Raw genomic sequence first — 12,175 nt, 5'->3', positions numbered from 1 at the left:
CAATTTAATTTTTGTTTTTATTTCCATAAACCAACTTAGCAGCAAATAAAAATTTCTATTGGCTTGAATCCATCCAATTTGTGTGGTTGCCCTAATGACTGTTTTCAACACACCTTCATGGGATTTTTGAAGGAATAGTAATTTTGAGCAACTTTGACTTCATTATGTAAAGGTTCTCCATAAATTTAAATTATTTTGAAGGTGCCTAGGTTTTTTTTTTTTTTAATACACACCTCCTCGCTCTTGGTGTCTATAATTCAACATGAAATTTCATATTTCTAGATTTGTCGTAGTTATCTACTTGAACAAAATATCAGCAGCAAGATGATTCTAGAAGTTTTAGCAAAAATGGCGTTTCAGGTATGAATATTTTTGGTGGGGTTTATGTCGACATTCTATTTCAGTAAAGTTCAGGCTATTCAGACTAAAATTAATTTTGCTCCATACATTCTTTTAATCTCATTTCAGTTCAGTACCACAGTTTTAATAATCCATAGGCAAGTTGTTTTTTTAAATAAATCACAGAATAATTCAACTGTTTTCAAGACTTATTTTAAAAAGTCTTCTTATAGACCATAATTATGGAAACCATTCACATTTCACTACCCTATCTTAACAATGATTCCAAATTACGGAATCCAAATACTATAAAAACATTAACATCACATGTTTGTGTTCTAAAATACCTACACTCTATTTGGACTTTCGAATACAGCTCAGTAATGACCATTACTCCAACAGATATAATATTGTAATTATAATAAAGTACCATAAATAGCATCACAGCTGCCATACAGTCTACAGTCACAATTCTGGTGATGGAATATAGAGATGAAACATGAAAGAAGATGAGACAAATAAAATATGAATGCCCAAACCAATTCTTATTCGAACTAACCCAATCAACTTAAAAGTAATGCACAAATTTTCTAGTTTTCCATAACTTAAACTGTTATAACAAACATGGGATGTGGGAAATTTGGGATAATTATTTTTGCATGAGATGTAGTTCAGCATAATAAACATCTCAATTATAAATCACATGTACTTGTATTAAATAGTGTAACCTATATATTCTATATTTTTCATTCCTTATTCATATATTTGCTTGGCACAGATATTAATATTATATAAAGCTTCAGATCAGATATTTGATTTGAAGGTGTTTTAACCATTGGATATTTGAATTGACTTGAAAAATCAGTGGATTTCTGTGCATGAATACATTTCATTCTACTGTAACTTTGATAGATTTGATTCAACTTTTTGAACTGTGCATTATCACACTGCACATTCAGATCATACTGAGTGTTCAAATCAAATCTCAAACTAGATCTTGACTGATTTGCACGCTCATAATAAATTCAGCCTTTCCTTTATCATTCTTGCTCTTATGTTATTCTAGGCCAATGAATGAATAAATTTATACAGTATCTTGTGAGGCAGGTTATATATTCTAAACATTTTATAATCTTGCTTTTCTCAGAGAGCCCAAAGCAGTATATGAGGTGTATCCCTTAATTTCATTTCCTCAGCAAAAACTCTGTGAGAGACATTGGTTGGAAAATTTGAGAACCATACTTTAAGCATGCCAACATTTTAATCATTAGCAGAACATAAATTTGGAATTCAATAACTTCAGGGGTCTCCAGTGGGAAAGAATAGAATTCACTACAATCAGAAAGGCACATGACGCTCTATCTTGTTCTTTAAGAAAAAGACTCTAATGCAGGGGTGTTCAATCTTGACAACTTTAAGACCTGTGGATTTCAGCTCCTAAAATTTGCCAGATGGCTGGGGAATTCTGGGAGTTGAAATCCACAAGTGTTAAAGTTGCCAAGGTTGAACACCTGCTCTAATGGCTTGTATCTTTCCTGTTAAAATTACATCCTTCATAAAAATGGCAAGATTGTGGTGTGAGAGGAGGGACTTGGTGAACTAGTCCCACCCTCCCTCCTCCTATTTTGCTGTTGCTATGGCAGCAGAATGGGAGTAGGAGAGAATATGAATATATATATATATATATATATATTATTTCTGTCTTTCCTTCCTTCGATAGTTTTATGGTGACCTTGGACCTTTTTAAAGGCCATTAACTGCCAATTGATTCAAGCAACAGAAAATAAGTATTTCAGTAACCTAACATTTCTTGCTCCTATAACCTGATTTTTCTTTCCCTCTGCTTTGGGGAAAACTTACTTCTTTATTTTTTTTTTTTTATGCATTGGGATTTTTGAGGTGAAAGAGGTTAAAAGCAGTCTATACAAAATCTAAATAATAGTACAGAGCAGCTTCGACTACCATCCACAATAGGAAAACCATTCTAAATAGCCTAGATTTAGAACTGGCATTTAGCTCCAGGACTTCCTTCTATCTTTTATTCTTCTGACTTCCTTGAAATTGGAAGTATAAAGAATTTAGGCCCTGAGGCAGAGAAGAGGAAACATTTCTATTTCTCTCTGTGTTGGGGGTGTGCCCGTGATTGCGTGAATGGATGCTGAAAACAGTATTTCTAAGACTTTTCTTTTCTCACCCTTCATTATTCTGCTGATAGGACCTCAGAGGAAAGGGTTCTTTTAATGTTAACTGGCCTTTTCAAAATGAAAGTTGCTCAGGAAATGCTAACTTAGGTGAGTATTTTATTCTACCTATCTTGCTGTTACCGATTCCTTTTTAATAAGAAAAATCTAAGTAATGTGGCCAAACACGTTAGAGACTGTTGTTCACTTTTCTTTAAACAGCACGCATCTCTTTCTTGTTATAATTGTGTTCCCACTTTCAGGATTTTTGCCTATGAGCAATGAAAGCAAACTGATAGCAGTAAAGGGACCAGTTCCTTGCCAGTCACCTTTAAACAGAGAAAGGATCACATTACCAAATGCCTTCACTTCTTCAGCAACTCATTTTAAGCCTATTATTCTGCATCAGAATGGAAATCATAAAATGTAAGTCTGGTGGTGTGTCGTCCGGGCAATGATTAATTCCACTGAATGGGAGGCAAGTTAATGTTTATTATATACTATGATACCATGCTGTTCACTAGGATGAAACTAATCACATCATAAAGATCTTCTGATTTTTTGCAGAGAGAAACAAGTTTAAACTCCCCCCACCCCTGAATTTGTTCCTTTATTCCTATTTTTTTTTTTTATCAACAGAGAAGTTTGGATGTTTTCAGTGCTGTCTTTAATTTGCCAAAATTTAAGTCTGGTTAATCTTAATGACAGAACATTCCTGCCCTGAACTCTACACCAGAGTTCCCCAACCTTTTCTGGATTGGCGGCCCGGAGAGGGGGGAAAGAGGGAATGGTTTTGTGAGAGGGGCAGGCGCGTGTGTGAGTGGGACCGCAAGTGCCTGTGATACTCATGCAAGTGGGGCTGCAAGCATCTGCCACGCTCATGTGAGTGAGGCCCTGAGTGTTTGTGATGTTCACGCAACTGGGGCCACGAGTACCCAGAACACTCATGCCAGTGGGGCCGTGAGTTCCCGCAATGCTTGCGTGAGTGGTGTACACATATGTGTACACATACGTGCTGTGTGCACATACGTGTACACCAGCCAGCCATTCATGTGGTCTGGTTGCGAATAGGCCATGGACAGTTAGTGGGCTGTTGGCCCACAGAATGGGGCCCCCCTGCTTTACACAATCTTTATTATTGAGTATTTCTTTTCTCCCCAGACCTTCCCTTAACTTTACACTGCTATCCTGAAGCTCTGATGTGGGCTGGCTGCCATCCATGAGCCTACACAGGTAGTCCTTGGCTTACAACCACAATTGAGAGCAAATTTTCTATTGCTAAGTGACACATTTGTAAAGTGAGTTTTGCTCCATTGTGCGACCATTCTTGCCACAGTTGTTAAGCGAATCACTGCAGGTATTTAAGTTTGTGACACTGTTGTTACATGGATCTGGATCCCTTGTTGACTTTGCTTGTCAGAAGGTCGCAAAAGGGGATCACGTGACTCCGGGACACTGCAACCATCATAAATATGAGACAGTTGCCAAGCGTCTGAATTTTGATCACATGAGGATGCTGCAATGGTCATCAGTGCGAAAAACAATCATAAGTCACTTTTTTCAATGCCGTTGTAACTTTGAATGATCACTAAATGAACTGTTGTAAGTGGAGGACTACCTGTATTTGTTGATGTTTAGTTTTCTCTTCAACAAGAGAAGTTAAACATCCAAGCTCCTAGTATAGTTTATGAGATACATGAATGTTTTTGTATCGTGTGTTCTTTTAATTTGCAACGTTATATACTTCTGGATACAGAGCAGAGAAGAGCAACCAAGATGATTAAGGGACTGGAGGCTAAAATATATAAAGAACGGTTGCTGGAATTGGGTAGGTCTAATTTAATGAAAAGAAGGCCTAGAAGTGACACGATAGCAATGTTCCAATACCTAAGAATCTGCCACAAAGAAGAGAGGGTCAAGTTATTCTCCAAAGTACCTGAAGGCAGGACAAGAAACAATGGGTGGAAACTAATCAAGGAGAGAAGCAACCCAGAATTAAGGAGAAATTTCCTGACAATTAGAACAATTAGTGGAACAACTTGCCTACAGAAGTTGTAAATGCTCCAACACTAGAAGTTTTTAAAAAGATGTTGGGTAACTATTTGTCTGAAGTGGTGTAGGGTTTCCTGCCTCGGCAGGGGGTTGGACTAGAAGACCTCCAAGGTCCCTTCCAACTCTGTTACTCAATTCTATCTATTCTATACCTAGAATAGACTTTCATTACCCATAAACCACTACTGTTTTGTTTCCACACCGATCAGCTTTCAGCTCTTGAAGTTGCTTTAGTAAGAATTACTACCATCAATGGATAGATAGTCGGTGTGAAAAATCACATTGATATAACTGTACCAGGACCTTGTAGAATAAAACAGCCACCTTGGCAAAGTAAATCTTATGTAAATCATCTTCTTACTTTTCAGAGATGCCACTGCAACTCCCGTGGTAGCCTGTGAAACTATGACAAGAGCATCCTTTGTGAGTAGCGGAAGTCCAACCCCTTCAAGTAATGACAATGAAAATAAGGCAGATGAAATTTCGAATTTGTCTACTACCTGTATGATGCCTGGTGCTCCAGAGCAGAATGAAGAAGAACCGAAAATACTACAACAGAAGGATTCCGAAGAGCAATCTCCAAGCAGTACTAGTTCCTCTGATCCCAACTTACCACTTTCTGACTCTCTATATGTGTCTCAAGAGAAATGCATTTTGGAAACATCTCCCTCGGCTAATCCCGACTCTACTGTCCCATCTAGTATGGCTTTTGTAAATAATTTTCTTTTAAAGCAGGACCCAGAGACAAGGGTTCTGACCCTTGTACCTGTGCAGATAGCTATATCCGAGCAAATACCCAATAAACCCCTTCATTCAAAAGCAACTTACAGCTGTTGTCCGAGTTTGCATCTGCTCCTTTCAGAACCAGCAATGACCTGTGATGCTAAGGGAGCCTTGCAAACAAATTCATCCCTAAGCAATGTGATTAAGGATCGATTTGGTGACGTACAAAATAAATGGGGGGACATCAAAGCGAAGATGGGTGCTTTAGCGCCAACGACAATTAATAAAGAGACTCAAACCAAGCTCTATGAAAATAATCCGTGCCTTGTGTCCTGTAAGAAATCCAATACTGATGCGGAGGAGAGGTTCCTTTTATCAGATCACGCACTGGATACCTCGGTGGGTCAAACTTCTCCTGGTTCAATCATCCGAGAAACTTCTCATCAGAATAAAGGAACACAGAACGTTGCCCTGGAGAACGTTGTGCGACTTATCCAAAAAGAGTTTGCATTTGATAAATGTCAGGACGACGTTACTGAAGCCCTGGCTATAGGTAGGCTTTCATATTTTTCGTACCAGATTGCAAATACTAAAAAAAAAAAAAAAGCAAAATAAGACATTTCAATAAAAATTTTTGTAATTTAGACAGGTTGTTTTTGCAGTTATCAGGTGCATATCTCAAAAAGCTTTGCTATATATTTTAAAGTTTGCAAGTCGCATATATAGGATACAAATCTCGGCCTCTGCAGTTTTTGTTTGACTTACTTTTGCTTGTATTGTCTTCCTAGGAATATGACTTTCTTATTTTCAACCAACATTGGAAAAAATGGGGGTGGGGGTGATGGAATAAACCCTAATAAGCTAACCATATTTTAAAAACACAACTCACTTTTTTTTTTTAAATCAGGTAAATATATTTACACTTTAAAGGATCTCCAATACAATACATTCTGTAATGCAGTTTCTGAGAAATTTTGTGAGCTTCACTGGGAAGAAAAATTATTAGCAAATCTTTATGGTGCAGCAAATGGTGGAACTCCTATACCTGAAAGGCAAGTGATTCTTGCGTTTTACCTTTTAACACCAGTTTTACTTTTGCTTTTCTTACTGTTCTGTTTGCCGTTTTAACTCCTCCACCATTCCTAGCACTCATCTATCCAAACTGACTTTTGAATATATATTGGCTACTACCAGTATTTTCACTGGCAGTTCTGTATGGACAGGGGACAAATGTCTGGTTGAAATCTGACGTGTTCCATTGTTCTGAGTTCTTTCATTTTTCACAACCATGTCTGCACCACACTTCCTGGATACTATCCCAATGTTTAATCTTTGTGATTAAAAAAGAGAAGCAAATACTTGAGAAAGTCACTGTGGCATCTAAGAATCGGGTAGGAGACTAAATTGATAGGCACATCTGTATAGGCATAAACATGAATACATGAACGTAAACATAAAGAGACTCGTGAGAGACTATAAAACGCTCAGTTGTGAGCACAAACTGCTTTGCAATCAAGCTGGAATCTCTTTTGTTCCAGCTATGCAGTATGTTCTCTAGAGACTAGATACAAATATATTAACTCCAAAACTTCATGGAGTACCTAATAAAGTTGTCTGGCTTTTTAATTTAAGCATTAAGTGCAAGACAGACTCAAACCATATGGTTGGGGTTTTTTAAATAACAGCTTATATCACACACACCTGGTTTTTTTTTTGGCAGTGTTTCTCATGACTAATTTGGTAGAAGGTGACAAAAAACACCCTTGCATGTCTGTTCTCTGATTAAGTCTCCAAATGATTCATTAGCATATATGCCAAATATTGTCTACATACAGGGCAATTTCAGAGACATAAAAGATGGGAAAAGTTAAACGTTTGTATCACATATCACTGCTTATCAAAATGTCAGGATAGAATAGTAGAGGAGTGGCTTTCAGTCAATCAGCTGGATACTTTTTCACATTGATTTCTATGCCAGAGAATTGTTGGTTTTGAGAATCAACGTATGTGATATGGTTGTTCTTAGGTCAAATGGCCTCATTTTCTCCTCCATGAAGATTGAGCAAACTTTGGAATACCACTAATATTCCTCTGTTTCCCCATTTTCTCTGCATTGTAAGGACAATTAGGTGTTTTCCCCATATTTTACTTTACTTTGTCATTGAGATTCCTCACCTCAGGAATGTACCTGAATAATACCTGCATATTTTTTAACAAAATTACTTAAACCCCCCAAGATAAAGTTTCTAAAAGCCGAATGCAAAACAATGAGTTTTGTTTTAAAACGAACATTTTCAAACAATGAAGGAAGAATAAAGCAGGAAGATTAAGACAGAAAAAAACATGTATAGATGTATGAGTAGTCACTTAGCAACTGTTTGAAATTTCAACTTACCTGGAAAAGAGGACTTATAACACAGATCCTAAATTCCAACGGTCTCCCTCACACACACACGCAAACACACACAGTCACAGTCACATGATCACAATGGGCACTTAGCAACATGGCCACATTAACAACTGTTTTCAGGTCACATGACCACATTTTATGACGGCTTTGTTGAAAACCAACACTTGTGCTTTTCGTTGAAACCATGCCCATACCAGATCATTGATTTGCTTAACTATGGTGATGTTTGCTTAATGACCACTGCAAACAAAATCATTACATAGGTTTTATAACCATTATGACTTACAACCGTAATGGGCCAGCTTCATTACGGTTGTAATTTGAGGACCATCTGTAAATAAATGGAAGGGTTGGGCAGTGAAAGGTAATTTCTGGTATATGTCTCAGCTATATACCTATCATGGAACACGACTTTGCTGATATGTTTGCTAAAAATAGTGCAGTGTTTGATGCACACATTACACAACTTACATACTTCCTCCTACCTCTTTCCACTATATGTATTAATGTCCAAAATGACTTTCTGAATGCTTTCTGAATTCTATTTTCATTTAGGATATTTTGTGCTGCAATTCTGCTCTGACAAGAAAGTAAGGGGAAAACATGAAAGCTGAATGACTGGGAATTTCTTGGGCGCAATCATTTGGGAGTAGCAAGTGTAGCACAAAAGGCAAACTCATTTTACTTTGGATTGCTGCTTCCTTCCCAAACTTAGTGAAGAAAGTAGCTAGATCAGGGAACAGATAAATATTTGAAAGGCTGGATCAGCATAAAGATAGGCTGGGTTCCCCCCACCCCCCTCAATAGCCTTCTAGTAAAGGTGCCTAGAGAGAACAGGTGGCAAAATTGGCCACATGCATTTAAAGTTTTATCATTCACAGCTTGATGAGATTCTACCTGTTTAATGTTTTATCTGAGCCTTGGCTAGCCACCATATGAGAGTTGTTCCACTGGAGAAAGTCCCATGTATTTTGAATGTCTAAAAGCTTTGAAGCTTTATCATTTTTGACTGAAATACACTCATACAGTACACCTGGTGGAAGATGCAAATACTTTAGCTCATCTTTGAAGTTTTCCACCTCCCAAAGCATTTCATTTATGAATATGTGTTCAGATGTTCATCTCTTGCACTCTTCCCTCATTTTCAGAATTAACGAACCACAATATTTGAGCAAGACTTTCCAAAGCAAACCACGTACTTCTCTGAGTGGCAGTGAGGAAGCGAAAGGTATGAAACCGTTAGTAGGCACGCCTTACATTCAGTGTCCATAAACCTGCAGCCGTTAAGCTGTGAAGGAATAACCTTTATGTCCTACTAGATATAAGGAGAAGAAGAGCAACGGGGATTTTCAAATAAAGGTTTATATCCTTGGAAAACTGGATCACAAGGGAGCCTCCTGGAGAAGGTTGTCCTAATGTTATTACCGGATTGTATTCAGCAATCAGATTTAATATTTAAATTTCCTTTAGCCGAAGTGCCATATATCTCAGGTCATTTAAACTCATGATGCTTCTAATGCAGGGGTGGCAAACTCACATCGTCACGGCAGCGTCACGTGACGTATTGGGACTTTCCCCCCCTTCGCTAAACTGGGCGTGGGCATGGCCAGCGCATGACACATTCGTCCCACGGGATGGGAGTCTGACAGTCCTGTTCTTATGCTTCTCCTCATGAGATGAAGGGGTCTATATATAGTAATCCTGAAATAGATGTGATTTGACCTAAAACGGTAGAGTATTAGTTATACTGTAATATTGTATACTGTATATATATTATATACAGCAGGGGTCCCCAACCACCGGGCCGCGGACCGGTACCGGTCCGTGGAACAAGTCCTACCGGGCCGCTGGCTTGCTGGCGCCGCCATCTTGTTTGATGAAAAAGTGCTTCCGGTGAGCTTTTCCGGTAGAAAGCTCACCAGAAGCACTTTTCATCAAAAACAAGATAAGCGGCGCCGCTCCCGTGAGCTTTTCTGGGAGAAAGCCATTTCTACCCGGAAAAGCTCACCGAAGCGTTGGCGGCGCCATCTTGTTTTGATGAAAAGTGCTTCCGGTGAGCTCACCGGAAGCACTTTTTCATCAAAACAAGATGGCGGCGCCCAGCTGATGTCGTACCGGGCCGCGCCATAAAAAGGTTGGGGATACCAGGCCGCGGCGTAAAAAAGGTTGGGGATCACTGATATACAGGAAGAGCTTCTGTGGTGCAGTGGTTAGAGTGCAGTACTGCAAGCTACTTCTGCAGCCAGCTGCCTACAATTTGGCAGTTCGAATCTCACCAGGCTCAAGGTTGACTCAGCCTTCCATCCTTCCGAGGTGGGTAAAATGAGGAGCCAGATTGTTGGCTGTACAGAGAGGGCTGTAAAGCACTATGAAGCAGTATATAAGTCTAAGTGCTATTGCTATTGATCAGAATAATGTTCTACTATGGATCTGCTCAGCTACTCAGATTAACAGTCGGAGGTTTTTTTGAAGATACCCCTGTTGCCAAAAGTTTGAGTATCTGGAATATGGGGAAAACCACTTACTATGTGACTTGAAGGCTGAGGAATACACCGTCCCCAATTTTCTTAATGGCAGAGAAGGCAGTCAGGGTAAACCAATAACGTTGTTCTCACAAGCCTATCAAGGTGTTTCTTTAATATTCTTGATCTTCTGTTTATACTATTTTTCTGGACAAATAGACATATTTCCAGTAAAATCTTAGGAGCATTTGTCAGTATGTTTATTTTTAAATATCCCTGAGAACTATCTGGAGCCTTTGTTTAAAATAAGGATATTGCTGGACCTTGGTATTTAAGTATGAGTGCTAAAACAAAGATGGGATCAAGAATGAATGCAGCTTAAATATAAAAATGAAAGTCTGTACAAAAACAGTGTGTTGAAGATTAAATTACAAACAAAGTTCATGAATGAAGAATAAATGGGTACACAGGAAGGAAGAAGACCAAGTTTTGACCAAGTGGAGTCTGTCTTCATACAACACAAGCAGATAGAAGAAAAGCTATAATACTCATATTTGTGGTCATAGGAAGAAAGCGGAAATTAAATATGGAATTGGCCTACACAAAATGTTCATTTGCTAATGCTGTTAAACATAGCAAATATTATTCATAAATCTTCTTAGCACAATTGGCTTGAAAACAAACAACCACAAGAGTAATACAACTAATGTAAGGCATTACAATTTACTTTCGTTGCTTTTTAATTTTCCATACAAATGTAGATGATGTCGCTGGTATGGATTCCAATGAAAAGGAAGTTGAATCACAAACTCTCCTAGTTGGAATACAGATGGAGGGAGAATGTTTGCAGACTGAAAAATGTTGCAGTGGGCCAAGTGTTACAGAAACCGAACAAAAGCAAGAAGAAATTCAAGAAAGGATTGAAGAAAATATGTGCTCCAGCTATTTGTCTTCTTCTGAATTGCCCGAATTTTGTCCTGGTTGGAGCAGTGCATTCTATGGTTCAGAATGGTTCAGTCTAGATGTACACAATTATTTTAGAAAACTTGGAAAACAAAAAGCCCACGGAACTCAAAATATTGATGCTAAAAAAATGGTAAGTCATCCTGCTTTTTCAAAACTGAAAAAATATGTGTTCGCTTAGGGTAGAATGTAATATAGAGCAATATATTAGAGGGAGTCATGGTTATGGATTTTCGATGCATTCTGTAAGTTTGCCCATTTGAGGTACCTCAATTCAGAAATTGAATGCACTGTTTTGCCCAGTTAAAGGTCATGGGAAAGACAGCCTAGTAGTATACGGATAAAACCAATTCATTTACCATCTGGTGTTCTTATCAGAGAAATTGCCATTGTAACCCTCAAAAATCTCTACCTTTAGGAAGAAGTTTGTTAGGTAGGCAAGAGATGGCCTTTATTTCAACAGATTAAAAATATGTGTTGAACTGTACTTAAGGTTTTTTCCTAACAGAAAAAGAAACTGTTTGGCTTTGGATCATTGGATTCCTATTATTACTTTTACTAAATATTTTTCAATATGCAGTTAAGCTTCCTTCTCCTCCTCCCAATAATTTCAAAATTACTGAAAGGGAAACTATAATTGTCTATTGCAATAAATTAGTGATCCCAAAAGAAACTATGCATTTTGCCATCTCAGATAAATATTTAAAAGGGAATGGAAGTATTTCCTTATGTATATTCATGTTGTTTTCACATTCAAATCTTTCTTGCAGTGGGGTAAATGCATTTTTATTAGGGCTGTGTAAATCAAGTAAAATCAGATTCAAATCATCAGATTGATTTGTCATCTGGAATTGATTTGGAATTTTGAACTGATTTAGTTCAGAAATTCCAATTAAATTGTCAAATCAGGTAGATTTTATTCATATTTCTGTAAAGGATAAAACATTTTCTGTTCATGCACAGGAGTATCCAAACATTTCTAATCCACTGAGAGGCATTCTGAATTTATTTTCAATTTAGAAAACATTTTATTTGGAGGTTCACTT

The 12,175-nt window shown here is 37.8% G+C and overlaps 1 protein-coding gene across 1 annotated transcript in view; it reads left to right on the top strand.

The window, feature by feature from the left end:
- Window positions 1-12,175, top strand: part of KNDC1 (kinase non-catalytic C-lobe domain containing 1) — a 73,849-nt gene that overhangs the window by 41,833 nt on the left and 19,841 nt on the right. The window contains exons 11-18 of the mRNA XM_087965678.1: window positions 283-360; window positions 1,909-1,916; window positions 2,608-2,630; window positions 2,783-2,945; window positions 4,940-5,847; window positions 6,202-6,346; window positions 8,853-8,932; window positions 10,928-11,262. Of these exons, the coding sequence (XP_087821804.1) occupies window positions 283-360; window positions 1,909-1,916; window positions 2,608-2,630; window positions 2,783-2,945; window positions 4,940-5,847; window positions 6,202-6,346; window positions 8,853-8,932; window positions 10,928-11,262 (1,740 nt within the window). The remainder of the gene's footprint in view (window positions 1-282; window positions 361-1,908; window positions 1,917-2,607; window positions 2,631-2,782; window positions 2,946-4,939; window positions 5,848-6,201; window positions 6,347-8,852; window positions 8,933-10,927; window positions 11,263-12,175) is intronic.

This window comes from Notechis scutatus, chromosome 4, assembly GCF_049901735.1.
Source record: "Notechis scutatus isolate UNSWTSFEM ecotype Mainland chromosome 4, rNotScu1.2, whole genome shotgun sequence".
In the NCBI taxonomy this organism is placed as follows: Eukaryota; Metazoa; Chordata; class Lepidosauria; order Squamata; family Elapidae; genus Notechis; species Notechis scutatus.
This window is presented reverse-complemented; position numbering and strand designations above follow the sequence as displayed.